At 42.8% G+C, this 15812-nt stretch overlaps 1 protein-coding gene across 1 annotated transcript; it reads right to left on the reverse strand.

Moving 5' to 3' along the window:
* Positions 1-635: 635 nt before the first annotated feature.
* Positions 636-11836, reverse strand: LOC138249618 (zinc finger protein 883-like). Its single transcript, XM_069203566.1, has 2 exons — positions 11743-11836; positions 636-1477 (listed from the first exon to the last, which is right to left on the reverse strand). Exons 1-2 carry the CDS (start codon positions 11834-11836, stop codon positions 636-638), a joined length of 936 nt encoding a protein of 311 aa, XP_069059667.1.
* Positions 11837-15812: the final 3976 nt, after the last annotated feature.

A 15812-nucleotide genomic window follows, 5' to 3' on the forward strand; every position in this document is an offset into this window, starting at 1 on the left:
TATGACTTTGGGGGAAGATCTTATCTAGGGAGTGTTCTTTGATGCTGTAGAAGATTTTACATTTGAGGCTAGCTTTCCCCACATTCAGTGCAACGATAGCGCCTTTCTCGCATGGGCCATCTCTGGTGGTCTAATAATGTTTGCTTTTGAGTAAAGCATTTGTCCCACTTTGCACACACATTTCTCACACTTTGCACACTGATAGGGCTTCTTTGCTGTGTGCATTGGTTGATGTTTAGAAGACGTAGCGTGAGAGTAAAGCTTTTTTCACACTTATTGCAGTGCTCAGGCCTCTCTCCTGTGTGTATTCTTCGGTGCCTTTGAAGATTTCACTTATAATCAAAGCTTTTCTCACACTTTGCGCACTGATAATTCCTGTCTGTTTTTGATCATTCCTGTCTGTTTTTGGTGTACTAGAAAATCAGACAATTGAGTAAAGCTTTCACACCGTCCATGCACAGGCCTTTGTCTTGGGTGTGTTTTTAAATGGTTTAGAAAACCTACCCTGTACAGGAACCTTTTCCCACACTCAGAGCACTGGTAGGACCTCTCTTTAGGTGTGTTCTTTGGTGTGTTAGACTTTTTCACCTTCGAGTACAGCTTTCCACAGATTCAATGCAAGGATAAGGCATTTTTCATGTGTGCGTTCTTTCATGCTGTAGGAGAGTTTGCTTTTGAGTAAAACACTTGTCACACTTTGTGCACTGATAGGGCTTGTCTCTTGCGTGTAGTCGTTGATGGCTTAGAAGACTTTGCCTGAGAATAAAGCTTTTCTCACATTCACTGCACTGGTAGGGTCTCTCTCCTGTGTGTGTTCTTCGGTGCCTTTGCAGATTTCGCTTATAAGCAAAGCTTTTCTCACACTCTGTGCACTGATGAGTTATTTGTAAACACACACTGTGTGTTTTTTGATGTACTAGCAAATGTGCCATTTGAGTAAAGGTTTTCACACAGTCCGGACACTGATATGGTCTTTCTCCCGTGTGTGTTTTTTGATGGTTTAAAAGAGCGTCCCTGTAAGCAAAGCTTTTCTCACACTCTGAACACTGATAGGGCTTCTCTCCAGTATGTGTTCTTTGGTGCGATAGAAGGTTTTGCTTTAAATTAAAGCTCTTCTGGCACTCATTGCAATGATAAGGTTTCTCTCCTGTGTGGATAATTTCATGCCTTAGAAGACTGTGCTTTCTAGTAAAGCTCTTCGAACACACTGTGCAGTGAAAAGGCTTCCCTCCTGTATGAAACCTTTGGTGCCAAAGAAGACTTGACATTTCAGTAAAGCTCTTTCCACACTCGGTGCAGAGGTAAGGCTTCAGTTTTAGTTCCGGGTGGATTCTTTGATGCGCCAGAAGAAGCTCCTTCCTGTTAAAACTCTTCTCACACTCAGTAAAGGTGAAGCTTCTCTCACTCTTGTAGACTCTTTTTAATGAGCACGTATTGGACTCTTTCTCAATCAAACATCCTGTCTCTGATTTGCATGCTGAAGAATAGAAAGAAAAATAAACATCATGTAAGGGAAATGTTTCATAAAATAAGAGTCACACAACTGCATTATTACAACACATATTGGAATTGATGATAAATGAAAAGACCGATAGCACAGGCCTGCAATCTGGCAGCAACAGCAAGAGGGCTATGGAATGCCTAGGTAGGGAAAGCAGACAGAGGCGATGGGGCTTGTGGGGGTCAGGAAGGGGTGAGCAGGGTGGATGAGGAGGAGTTATTGGGAGAGTTGGGGGTATGGTGAAAAGAGTGGTGCCTAATGTATTGCGTGCAATAAAAATTTTTGGCCTTAAATCCTAACAGTGGACTCTGCCCATATTCAACTTTTTCAGATCAGTTTCTCATTTTTCACTGCAGTGAACACAACAATCTTTGCCTACTCTGGAGGTGCTAAAGTCTTTTTTTGTAAGGCAGCAGAGCATAAGTAGGACTGTGAAAGACAGTGGCACACTTGCTGTGTGTTGCCATCCATGGCAGAGAATGAGTACTGCTTCTTCCTGCCAGGGTGGAGCAGACTGAGAGTAGGCAGCTGAGTTTTGATCTCAGAGACCTTTTCATAACATTCCTGGAAAAGGGAAGTACTTCCAGATTTTCCCCTGTGAAGTTCCTGGTAACTGGAGTCCTTAGTCCACTTGTTACCCGATGGCATGCGGATCACTTGTTCCATAGTAGATTCACTTGAGCAAATGGGATCAGAAAACGTTTGCCAGGTGAGTGATGTCCAAGGTGGGCAGTGTCTGAACAAAATTGGGAAAGTATTCATGTTGCTGCCCTCGCCGCTGTGTGTTTTGCCAACCAATACGCAGTTTCATTTCGTTTCTGGGTAGATATTCTACATCTGATTTTAGAGCTACTGTTCTTTAACTGATTTGCTATGCACGCCACATGAACCACCTTCATCGGCGGTGTTAGATATCACCTAGCAACTCTGAAGACCTTGGCTAGGCCTGTCTGTAATGAACAGAGGGATTCCTTGCAAACAGTACTGGCTGTGCTGCCTTTCCTAAAAAAGTCTGATGGCGGTGTCTGAAATTTGCGATTTGCTAGCCCTCACTTCCTGCTATTGGGCCTTCTTGGGCACTCATATGGACCTCTGAAGGAGTACGCAAAGGGTCAGGCTGTCACCCATCACATCAGAGACCAAGAGATTTATATTTGGAGTCCCAAAAGGATTGTTCCTCAGTCCCACCCTTTTCAACATATACATGACACTACTCGGCTGTGTCTTTCTAAGCTGATTATCTGGTTTAGGGATGCCCACTAAATACTGAATGAAATGGACATTTTAGGGGAAATCTGGTAGTGTCCAATGGGTGTGTCTAGTGGGTGGCTACACCCACTAGAGTGACCACTTCCTGTGGGAAGGGTCACTTTCCTATCCCTGATTGGCTATTTTCCTTCCACCTAAGATGGAGGAAAATGAAATGGAGTGTCCACCTCGCATGGAACACTTGAAGGGTGGTGCATGGCAGGTGGAGCCACTCCTCCTACCCTTTGTGTGGTTTCCCACCTTTGTTCACTCCACAAATGTGGGATTGCGAAGGGGCTGACCATCTGCTGCTAACAGCAGGCCTGGGGGTTGAGTTTCAAAGGGGGTAAGCCCATTGAAGCTCACCGCCAGGTCAGTGCACATTCCTGAGGGACGTGGTGTTAGCACCTCCACCCAGGAAGAGCACTGCTCTGCAAACCAGAGAGACAGGGATCTCCCCCAAGGTTCGTAGATTGGGTGTCTGGAGGTGGCAGGCTGGACAGAAACAAACTGCAACAATGCCATGGTAGTTAGCTTTGGCAGGGGGCACCTCTAATGTGACCCCCCTCGGTACATTTAGGGATAAATCCAATACCAGTACAAGTTTGTATTTATCATTCTGAGTTGTTTGATACCAAACAACCCAGGGTTTAGAATGGCCATCATGTAGCTGGGAAACTCGTGTTGACCAGTGTCCAGCACATGTATTAAAAGGGCTGCTCTGTTCACTCAATATGTCCCAGGTTTGGCAAGGAAACAGTGGGGGCATGTTGCTCATGCACCTAGGCCCTGACATATAATATGGGGCACCCTGCCTTAGGGCTGTAAGACCTAGCAGAGGGGTGTCTTACCCATGGTAAATGCAGTGTATGGTGGACAGGGCACACAGGTGGTATGCCATGTTGAGTTTGTGTTTTAGGTTTGCACTAGGGCACTCAGCCTGCAATGGCAGTGCTGGGTGCAGTTGGATGCATGACCCTGGAGGGTGGCACAATCAGTGCTGCGGCCCTCAGGGGGCTACCCATAGTACCCCATGCCCTTTTACTAGGGATTTAAAGTGGTAGCTAATGGTGTATCCAATTGTGCCAATGCATCACAGCAGTTTTAGGGAAAGAGTTCTGGCCCAGGGAACCTGGTTAGCAGGGGCCCTGGGCACTATAATTTCTAGGACACATAAACATCAGGCAAAAAGTGGGGGATAATCGTGTCAAAAAGAGGCCTTTTCTAACATCAGTGACATCATTCGATCACAAGACATCACTGTCATTTCCTATGCTGATGACATCCAACTCATCCTCTCCCTCACAGACAAGACAACCACCATCAGGACCAACTTCACCAACTGCATGACTATGGTAGCAGACTAGATGTGAGCCAACTGCCTGCAGCTCAACTCCGACAAGATGGAAGTACTGGTCTTTGGCAACAAGACTTCCCCATGGGACATCACCTTGTGGTCACCGTAGCTAGGACCAACACCCACACAGACAGACCACGCAAGAAATCTAGGGATAATCCTTGATGACAAGCTCAACATGACGGCGGCTCAAGTCAATGCAGTGTGCACCTCCTGCTTCAACAACCTGTGCATGCTATTAAGGATGTTCAAATGGATGCTTTAGAACACCAGATGGACCGTCACACAAGCACTCATCAGCAGCAGACTGGACTACAACAACACTCTCTATGCTGGAATCTCTAAACAACTCCTACAAAGACCATCCAGAACACTGCTGAAAGACTCGTACTCGACCTCCCACACTGCACCCACATCACATCGCACCACAAGAAGCTTCACTGGCTCCCCATTCACAAGCGCAGCCAATTCAAACTTCTCACGCACACATACAAAGCCCTACACAACACAGGACAAGAAAGCCTGAAAAGCCAAATAAACTTTCACCAACCCACTAGACACCTGCCTCTGCCTCACTCTCACTTGCACACATTCCCTGCATCCGTAAAAGCAAAACTGTAGGTCGCTCATTCTCCTACATTGCACCCATGACATGGAATGACCTCCCTCACCACATCAGAGACTCCTCCTCACTTTTTGAGTTCTGCAAGAAGCGGAAGACCTGACTCTTCGTATGAGCACCTCAGGGGCCACAGACCTACACACTTTCCCAAGTGCCTGGATACCCTCTAGGGTCATTAATGTGCTTTACAAATCAATATGACATAATATAACGTACCAGTCTGCACCAGCATGGACAGTTGTTTTGTAAGGGACATGGCTCCGCTGCTGTTAAGGGCTGGGATAAAGTCTAAAGACCAGAAGATTCCTTTCCTGACATGGATACGAGCGATCAGTACTGCCCCTTGAGAGGAAGTGACACACTGATCAAAAAGATCAGGGTCCCGATTTTGATGTTGGCTGCCAGAGTAATCTCTGTTGGCCTGGTGGAGGACTTTCGAGACTACTTCACCCACCACATGTATAAGTGACTGCCAAGCTGGTGGTCCTTTATACAGCATTGGAAGGAACCACAACCGTGAGGGAGTATCCCTACCGCTGAGAAATAAATCAGGCCCCAGCAGAAGGCCTAGCTAGCTGACTCCAACATGCAGGGCACTTAAAGGAGCTGAGCTTTCTAGGAGCCACCAGAATCTTCTAGCCCAAGAAGCAAGTGAGTGACTAGAGGTTGAGGATCCACAGAAGATGTAAATTCCAAGACTATGAGAGTGGTAAACCTACAGCATTTGGGACCAGCCAGATTGACCATAACTCCAGCAGACGCCTTTAAGGGATTAGTTGCAGAGGGACAGAGGTTTTTGATCTTGGTAGCATCTAGTCACTCTGATTTAATTGCCATTTGAAAGGTTTCTCTAGCCCTTACAATTCTAAGATATTCACTGGAAATCTTCGGTTGATTCTGACCCTACCCTACACTTATAGATTTCGAGTACTTAATGCGTGGGACACCTAGGGGAAGTTGTTGTGGGCACGAATCCCAGTACATTCACGGCTCCTTGTTTTGACCTGATACCAGATGAGGTCCCCTTGAACTGTGTCCTGTGAATATTCTGAATACCGGACCCCTGGTATCCATGTCAACCGAAAACCAACAAATTGTGTGTTCAAGCCTTTGTGTGGCACCCAGATTATAGTTTAGATGATATGTTTTTGGAATTACTGTTTTTTAACTGATTTGCTAGAAACTCCCCTCTGCCACGTGGCACTTCATCCATCAATAATTCTTTAATCGACTCATAATATGTATGTTACAAATGTTGATTAGACACAATACATTCTATCCAATATAAAGAGCAGGTGTTTCAACAATTGTTAAAAAACAAAGATAAAACACAGAGGCCATTTTTAGTGATACATTTGCAAAACAAATCTCTAAAATTTATAAAAACATACATAGCAGTTATACATTTTAAAATTAAGTTAGAGTATAGAGGCACAAGCTAGTAGATAGCACGCCTAATTTATAATATTCACGAAGGAGCTATGAGATGCAAACACCTGATTACTTCAATGAAGAGCATGCTGTAGTTGAATTACAAGTTGGTAGAGCAGGAGTAACAGTTCTGAGTCACATTTGTCATAAAAAAGGGTAACCACAAATGTCTAGAAGCGACAAAACATTATAACAATAGCAAAAAGTGAATTTCCGTTTTCTGGGGAGATTGTATCGTTGCAGCTTTATCTAATAGTAAAGTTCTGTAAAAGTCAGACAACTACCGCCATTACGGATTGAGGAGATCAACGACATAGTGAAGAACCTATCACCCCACGAGAGTGGACCAGAATACATGAGGTGGTTAAGAGGACAGTCATATGTCACGGTTCAAGCAGATACAGTACAATATCATACACATGACAAACCGCTCACCACACCGCCTTCACCGCGTATACCCCTCTAGGAAGAAAACATGTCCTAAATGTCGGCCATAGGAGGCAGACTTCTTGCATATGGTGTGGCACTGCCCTGTGGTGGGGGACTTCTGGGGTGCAGTCTTGGGGGTCCTCAGGGTGGCAATGGGATGGGAGGTTCCACAAACTATTAAGAGTTGTCTTTTGGAGCTACTAAGTTTGAACCATATGAAGACATGATGTGCAGGACGCATACCTCGTAGATTGAGGATAGATAAAGACCTGTGACTTTAAATGGTTGACTGACTGTATCCTGCTATTAAATGTTAAATAAAAATATGTTTAAAAAAAGTTCTGTAAAACTCCTAACCAAAATTTAAGAAACAAAATATTAGCAGCTTTAGGCAAACCCCAAACTTAGTTTAAATAGAATGTACAGTTCAGTGCCAGGAGTGCAGTTTTTATTTATTAAATCCAGTTGTAAAGGACAACCAAACAAATTATTTTTACCCTGTATAACTAAGGTTGTAAACTTTGTAATCAATAATGTATTTGACCATATGTTTTCCTGGCTAAGGCTGGCAGAAATTCACACACAAATTTAAAGCAATTGTGATTTGTTTCACCAGGTTCTACTTAGTGATCTCTGCTTACAAATGTCAAAGGTCAGGGAGGGCCAAACAGTCAACCAGTATTTTAGTGGCCAAAAAAGGGCAGGGTGACAATATCATCACATCCTAATTCCGCTAAAGCGCGGCTAATGGACTACATGAAGGAAACTGGCTTAGACAATTGAAGAGAATGTTTTTTGTTGCGCGCAACTGTGAAAGGTCAATCAATCAATCAATCAATCACGTAAATTATAAAGCGCGTTACTCACCCGTCAGGGTCTCAAGGTTAGTATTTCTCCATTTTTTGAACCCACCTAATGCAGCTGGGGCAGTTTTGGATTGACCGACCCCAAGAGAAGACGAGACAACGCTTCCATCATAGCTGTTGCCTTTCAGCTAGGTTTGCATTACACAAATAACACACACAAATAATTGTTTTAAACGCTGGGGCGCTGAGTCACGGTTAAGGTGCTTGTCTGTACTTGGTCTTCGCATTTACAACCATCAACAAACCAAATCCCTGAACAGTAAAGCGGGGCACTTTCTCCAGCTGATGGCTGCACAGCAGGTAAACAATTTATTGGGGTGATCCACAATATATTTTATTTTCAATGACAAGATCATGAAACGTACAAAAAAGCAGCATGCTTCTTAATCAGGTTAGACAGGGTGGTGTAATCTGCAAAAAGCAGAATTCTAACAGGAGTCTTAGCTACGCTGAAACAAGCGTCATCTACATAGGAAGGGTAAGTCATTAATCTACTGATATATAAGTAGGATCCTTGATTTACCCCATTGAGAACTGGAAAGAACTCAGTGGTTTTACATCTCTTTTCCAATCTCTCTCTTGTGAAGATGCCATCATGGATGAGTCTAATAGGTAAAAGTAAATAAGGGGGAATATCAAAGTTCACCAGAACTTTATACATAGGACTCTATTAAAAACTGACTTGGTCAACAAATGCTTTGTAAAGGGAGATTCATCTCAGCTGAACATTTTTGGCAATAGGCAAATTCAGTTGGAATACTTGTTCAACTGTGCTAATTCTTTGCTGGATCCAGCCCGCAAGAATTAAAGAATAGCATTTCCAGTTATTCAGCCACTAAGATCATTTAAAATCTTCTTGGCAGACAGTTTCTTGGTGAGTCAATCGCTCTAATTAGACAGTCGTTTTTGGGGGCACAGTAAAAACTTTAATAACTGATCCAAGTTTTGCTCATATGCATGAGGCTAGTGATTTCCCAAGTTAAGGTAGCATTTGTTAGGAGCAAAACATAGGGAGCCTCAATTTAGATAATTTTGTTTTTGGATAACTGAAGTCTAAAGGATTTTTTTCTATGGCTGGTGTTGTGTGCATTTTTTATAAAACTTTTTAGAGGTAGGTGAACTTCATCCAAAATTAACAAAACTATAATGGTGCACTCCATCAAACTGTAGGAAGATGGATGAATATTGAGTGTTTGGTATTTCCAAAAATATTTATGGAGTTTAGTTTCATTGAAAGGTACCTTAAAAGTCAACAATTTGGGTGTTGAATTAAAGTAAAGCAACTTCTACAGAGTAAGTGTCACAGAAAGACTACAACAAAGGCAGCAACTGGACAGTGTTGGGAGCAAAATGGATAAAGCAAGATTCTTCCATCTTTTCATTCTCTTACTACTAGAAGTAAATTTATGATCACTTAACAAGGGCTGTTCACTGAGCAAATTGATAAAAAGATAGTGTTTCTTATTGGTCAGAACAAGGGACTTATGATCACTTTCCAAATGCTGAATAAAATGTCATTACAGTTACAATGTGGCAATGAGAAACAGCTACAAACATGCAATCAAGAGTTAGCTTGTGCGCCCCAGCTCAAGACGCTGGATACAGGAATTGGTGTGACTCTGTCCTTCCATTAGTCACATAAACCCTCTCAAAATAGCATGCCGGTCAATTAACCACTTCAATGCGGTGAACAAAACATTTATGTTCACAGCACTACCTTTGAACTGCAGTGGATGCGAACGGCTCGTCCACCACATTAGTAAAGAATATTCTTTTTGTATAACTACTAAAAGAATTTTCTTTTTAAGAACCAAAGTCAGGATGAGAGGGAAAAGCTTTCCTCGGGTACCAATTTTGTATTTCTTTTCTTTACTGAGATGCACAGCATGTTGACTTATCAAAAATCAACGTGAAAGCAGATTGCACCAGTAGGCTTTCTGCTTTCACTTTGATTAATGAGAACCATCTAGAGATAAACAATCAATTGCACGGAATGTGCCCCAGCTCGAGAAGTTGGATCCACTAACGGTTCACACTCCATCCTTCTATTGCATGGAACATCAACCTTCTCAAAGTATGTCATTTTACTATGTTACCTCTATGTTGAACCACTAGCCCGACAATTCAGACGAGGGAGAAAAATGTAACCTTTTATTTGTAACAGGTTTGAAAAAAATGCTTTAAATATACGGATGACCTCACTGTAGACACAACAGACTTACAAAACTCGTTCCTTATATAGCGTAATTAATACATACTTTTGGGCAGTTTTCGGACGAATGATTCCAAGATGGAAATTATGATTTGGAACTAAAGAAAAGAGCAGTGAGAAGCGAACTGAGATAGTTAGGAACAAAGGTGGTGGATAATATGTTTAACGCATCTCAATGAGGCCATGACTGAATCAGAGAAGTTGCTGAAGAAGTGGCAGAGTCTCTCATAAACACTATAAGGAAGGAGTAATTTGGTTAAAATAACAATTCTACTCAGGTGTACTTTTATATTCTATATAACCCCATTGAGTTTTAATAAGAATACAACAGCAAAATTATAAGGGAACTCTTTCCCCTTCCCAATAAGGACTTCTGCAGTTAGACATTTTTACTTCAGAGGGCAGCCAGGTCCAATAACCTGTAAGAAATCTCATAAATTCCCCCTTCCCAGCTCCTAAGTAAGGTCAGGCATAGGGGCAGGGCCTATGGTTTTTTAATTCTGAGGAGGTGTTGGGCATGGCATTGCTGAATTTTAGGAGTAAATATTTAAATATATCAGCATCTTCTAACTCTAGGATTCTTTCGATATAGAACCTATGTTGTTGGCTGGAGCAATTGGACTAGGATTGGAATGTGTGAAATAGAGGTTAAACACAGTTCACTGCTGTAGGGGATTAACCCACTGACATTCTCAAGGGAATAAATGGCCTGCATGATACTCACAGCTCTCTGCAGTACTTCTCTTGACCCACTCTTTATGCCTGGGGTTAGATCTTGTGACCATAGACTACACACAGATCTCTGCAGTTTACTTTTTAACCCACTGAAGTATCTCACAAAAATTGGAGCTAATGCCCGGTAAATGACATATGAAATTCTTTAATATGTAAATTAAGACCATGTGGTATCTCCTTGACATTGTAACATTCGTAATACCGAGCCATTTTGTCTGTAATCTTTTCCTTCAAGTTTTTTCCTCACTTGTTTTATGTTACATTTTGCTGCTCTCTCTCCTTTCATTCTTCTATTCTATTGATTTCTGTTTCATGTGTTTTGCTCTATTCCTTTATTTTGTATTCTCTGTGTCTCATTCTAAATTGGACACAAAGTCACAAATCAGGCACAGTGATTTCTTAAATTATTACGAAAAAGTATGGATAAAACCTAACAGTCAGGATTATACTGTGAGCACAAACTGTTGCAATGACAGCATTTGCACAATATTCCCCTCTGCATACAGCAAAAGTAGCAATCAGGTGTAATAACGACCAGCTATCATGCAGTCTCTTATCAGACTTTGTTTTTTTTCTGTAGTTTGAATTCTGGCCTTGGTTTCCCTTTCTCTACTTTCCTGCAATCTATTCTTGTGGATTCTATTAATCTCTCTCCTCTTATTCAAACTGTCTGTCAATGCAAAATGTCTTTGACTCCTTTAATTTGTCTGTTCTTTTGTTGTCTCTTCCCTTTTTTTTTTTTTCTCCATTGACTCCAGCAGCGTTACCCTTTGTGCCACAAACCTCTGTGTGGGGACCCCCAGGAGGGTGCGCTCTCAAAGAACTGGACCACTCACTATCCCCAGGTCTCCTAGATAATGCCACACGTCTCATGCACAAATCCATTGTAATTAATCTTGTGGCATCTGGCTGTTAAACATTATATGTTGAGTTTCTCCTTTTCGTTGTGTGGTGCAAAATGTGATATATATATGCATATATATATTTTTTTTTTTTCAAGGAATATATGGAAAATGTCACTTACCCATCTGTTCGTGGCATGTAGTGCTGCAGATTCACATGCTATGCATAGCTCTTCCGACATCTAGTGTTGGGCTCGGAGTGTTACAAGTTGTTTTTCTTCGAAGAAGTCTTTTCGGAGTCACGGGATCGAGTGACTCCTCCTCTTGGTTCCATTGCGCATGGGCATCGACTCCATTGTTACATTGTTTTCTTTCCGCGGTCGGGTTCGGACGTGTTTCCTTTCACTCCAAGATTTCAATTCGGAAAACCACAGAAAATCGACGTATTCGTCGGTATTGTTTTGATCGCGTTTCCCATATAGCATCGAACCACTCGTACCGTCAGAACCTTCTTTTTTCTGCCCTTCGGGGCGTGTGCACCAGACTCGTGCCTGTTCGGGCCTTCGTGGGAAGCCTGATGGATCGGACTCCATTCCGATTCTGCCCTCGGTGCCACACGAAGTACCCCTATACAGACCAGCACTCGGTTTGTAATTTGTGCCTTTCTCCAGGCCATCAGGAGAAAGATTGTGAGGCCTGCTGATCATTTCGATCAAAGAAGACCCTCCGAGATCGCAGAGCCCGAAGACTCGAAATGGCATCAAAAAGCAGTGAACATCTCGAAGTAATGAAAGAAGAGCAGGTGCAGACAGCAGTCTCCATCCGAGACACAGACTCCGAACAAAAGTCGGAAGAGGACAGACCAATCACAGCTGGCAAGCATGTGAGTACATCTGCCCCTACACCCCTGTACAAAAAACATTTAAAGGCCTTGGGTACACCACTGCCGGAAGGCCATGGTTCAGCCCGAAAAAAGACTGTTTGCAACCGTCTTTCGGGGTCGGCGCTGAAAAAGGCCACTCCTCCGTCTACTTCGGAGTCAAGTAAATCTGTTAAAGGCACCGTTTCGGACTCCAGTAACAGAGCCCATTCTTCGGAGTTGAAAATTCGGCAATCGGCTTCGGAGCCGAGACCTTCGACTACCTTTTCGGGACCGAAAAAACTACACACTTCAGAGTCGAAAAAATCCTTATATACAGAGGAACAAGGACTATAAAAAAAACTGAGACATCTGAGGAAGAGCCTGAAATGGAAACGATTTTACAGGTTATGAATGAGAGACAATCCAGAATACATATCCATAAGGAGACAGGAAGAATTATCACTGCACCTCCTTTAAAGACAAAAAGAAAGCTGGCTTTCCAAGAGGAATTGGACTCTGTACAGCCACCAGCAAAGGTGCAAAAACAAAAGGAGAAGCCAATACCTCTCCATACTTCTCCTCCTAAATCTCCACAATTATCTTTCTCACCTCACAACAGCCCACCACCACTGCCTTCTCCAACACATTCTTATATTCACAAGGTGGTACGGCAGACCCATGGGGTCTCTATGACCCTGATCCCATCCCAGATAATGACCCAGATATTTACCCATCAAAACCTTCTCCTCCAGAATATACCACTGCATACACCCAAGTAATATCCAGGGCAGCAGCTTATCATGGGGTAACCATGCATTCGGAGCCATTAGAAGAAGATTTCTTATTTAATACATTGTCTTCTACACATTCAAGGTACCTGTGTCTCCCAATGTTACCAGGCATGGTTAAACACGCAGACCAATTTTTTAGCAAGCCTGTAAAAGCTAGGATTATAACACTTAGAATTGATAAAAAAGTATAAGCCTGCACCTTCGGTCCCAGATTACATCTCTCACCAGGTCCCTCCTGACTCATGGGTAGTCAGTGCAGCAAAAAAGAGGGCAAATAGCCAGTCTTCAGGAGATGCACCACCTCCTGATAAGGAGAGTAGAAAATGTTGGCGCAGCAGGGAAAAGAGTTGGCACACAAGCAGCAAATCAGTGGAGAATTGCACATTCTCAGGCACTCTTAGCCAGGTATAATAGGGCCCATTGGGATGAAATGTAGAATATCATACAGCATCTCCCAAAAGTGCACCAGAAAAGGGCACAACAAGTAGTAGAAGAGGGGCAAGCGATTAGCAATAATCAGATAAGATCCATCCTTGATGTTGCTGATACAGCTGCAAGGAGTATAAACACAGTCATCACAATCAGAAGACATGCATGGCTGCTGTCCTCTGGTTGTTTTAAACCAGAAATTCAACAGGCAGTACTGAATATGCCTTTTGATAAAAAGCACCTCTTTGGCCCAGAAGTGGACACCACTATTGAAAAGCTGAGGAACGACACGGATACTGCGAAAGCAATGGGCGCTTTGTACACCACCCCATATAGAGGTTCCTTTCGCAGGCCACAGTTTCTAGGTGGTTTTAAGCCACAATCCTCAGAGGCTTCCACCTCCAGAACAAAACAATCACAACAAACCCAGTATCAACGAGGTGGGTTTAGAGGATCCTATAGAGGTCAATACTTCAGAAATAGAGGTAAATTCCAAACCTCTAAACAGACAACAACACAACCTAAACAGTGACTTCCTTCCCTCCCTTCCACTCCACACATCTCCTGTGGGGCTCTTCGAACGCTAGCAGCACCCCCCCCCCCCAGCACCTCGAAACCCTGACGGGTACATAGCGCGCTTTATAAATTCACTGATTGATTGATTGATTGATTGGGGGGAAGACTCCAGCAATTCTACTCTCATTGGCAAAATATTACCACACTGGGTATTATCAATTTTCCAAAATGGTTATTGCCTAGAACTAATATCCACCCCTCTAAACATTCCACCACAATATCACAAGTTGTCCCCCGAACATACAGTTCTGTTACAACAAGAAGTACAATCTCTACTGTTGAAGCAAGCAATAGAATTGGTTCCACATTCTCAACAAGGAACGGGAGTATACTCACTATACTTCCTAATTCTCCAAAAAGACGGCACCCTCAGGCCCATATTAGACCTCAGGCCCCTCAATCTATACATCCTGTCAGAGCATTTTCACATGGTAACTCTGCAAGACGTTATTCCACTACTGCAAAAACAAGATTCTATGACTGCTCTAGATCTCAAAGATGCGTATTTCCACATATCCATCCACCCAGCTCACAGAAAGTACCTCAGGTTTGTCATAGCAGGAAAACATTACCAGTTCAAGGTGTTGCCATTTGGCATAACAACAGCTCCAATAGTGTTCACAAAGTGTCTAGCAGCCGTAGCGGCCTACTTAAGAAGACCACACATCCATGTCTTTCCATATCTAGACGATTGGCTAATAAAATCAAGCTATCTTACACAATGCCAAAAACACACCCGTTATGTGATAGAAACTCTGCACACACTAGAGTTCTCTCTAAACTACCAAAAGTCACACCTTCAACCTCCACAAGTACAACCGTACCTAGGTGCTATCCTAAATACTCAACTAGCTCTAGTGTATCCAAATATACAAAGGATACAAGCTTTCCAAAATATAATACCACTCATACAGCCAAATAAACAATACATTGTAAGATTTATCATGACAATTCTAGGAATGATGGCATCTTGCATAGCAATAGTCCCACATGCAAGATTAAACATGAGCTCCTTACGACAGTGCCTTGCACAACAATGGTCACAAGCACACAGTCAACTTCAAGATCTAGTGTTGATGGACTGTCAAACACATATGTCCCTTCAATGGTGGAATCACAGCAATTTAATGAAGGGGCGGCTGTTTCAAGACCCTGTGCTTCAGACCATAATTACAACAGAGGCATCCATTATCTCCCGGGGAAGCTCACCTAAACAATCCGACCATTCAAGGGCAATGGGATGTCAAACAGAAACAGCTACACATAAACCACTTAGAGTTATTAGCTGTATTCCTTGCCCTAAAAGCACTTCAACCTCTTCTCAAACAGAAGAATGTTCTCATAAAAACAGACAACATGACAACCATGTATTATCTCAACAAACAGGGTGGGACACATTCATCTCAGCTGTCCCTTCTAGCCCAAACAATTTGGAAATGGGCAATTCACAATCAAATTCATTTACTTGCACAATATATTCCAGGGATAGACAATCAGTTGGCAGATCTCCTCAGCAGAAATCACCAACAGACACACAAATGGGAGATTTACTCCCAAGTACTTCAAAGATACTTTCAAAAGTGGGGAACACCAGACATAGACCTATTCGCAACAAGCTAAAACGCAAAATGCCAAAACTTTGCATCCAGGCACCCACATTCCCTATCCAAGAGCAATGCTCCATGGATCAATTGGTCAGGGATATTTGCTTACGCTTTTCCCCCTCTCCCACTTCTTCCCTTTCTGGTCAGCAAACTATGTCAAACTTCTCTCACCATGATACTCATAGCCCCAACATGGGCACGCCAGCATTGGTACACAACACTCCTAGATCTGTCTGTGGTACCTCATTCCAAACTCCCAAACAGACCAGATTTGTTGCCACAAAACAAAGGTCAAATTAGGCATCCA

Source organism: Pleurodeles waltl, chromosome 8 (assembly GCF_031143425.1).
Source record: "Pleurodeles waltl isolate 20211129_DDA chromosome 8, aPleWal1.hap1.20221129, whole genome shotgun sequence".
Classification (NCBI taxonomy): Eukaryota; Metazoa; Chordata; class Amphibia; order Caudata; family Salamandridae; genus Pleurodeles; species Pleurodeles waltl.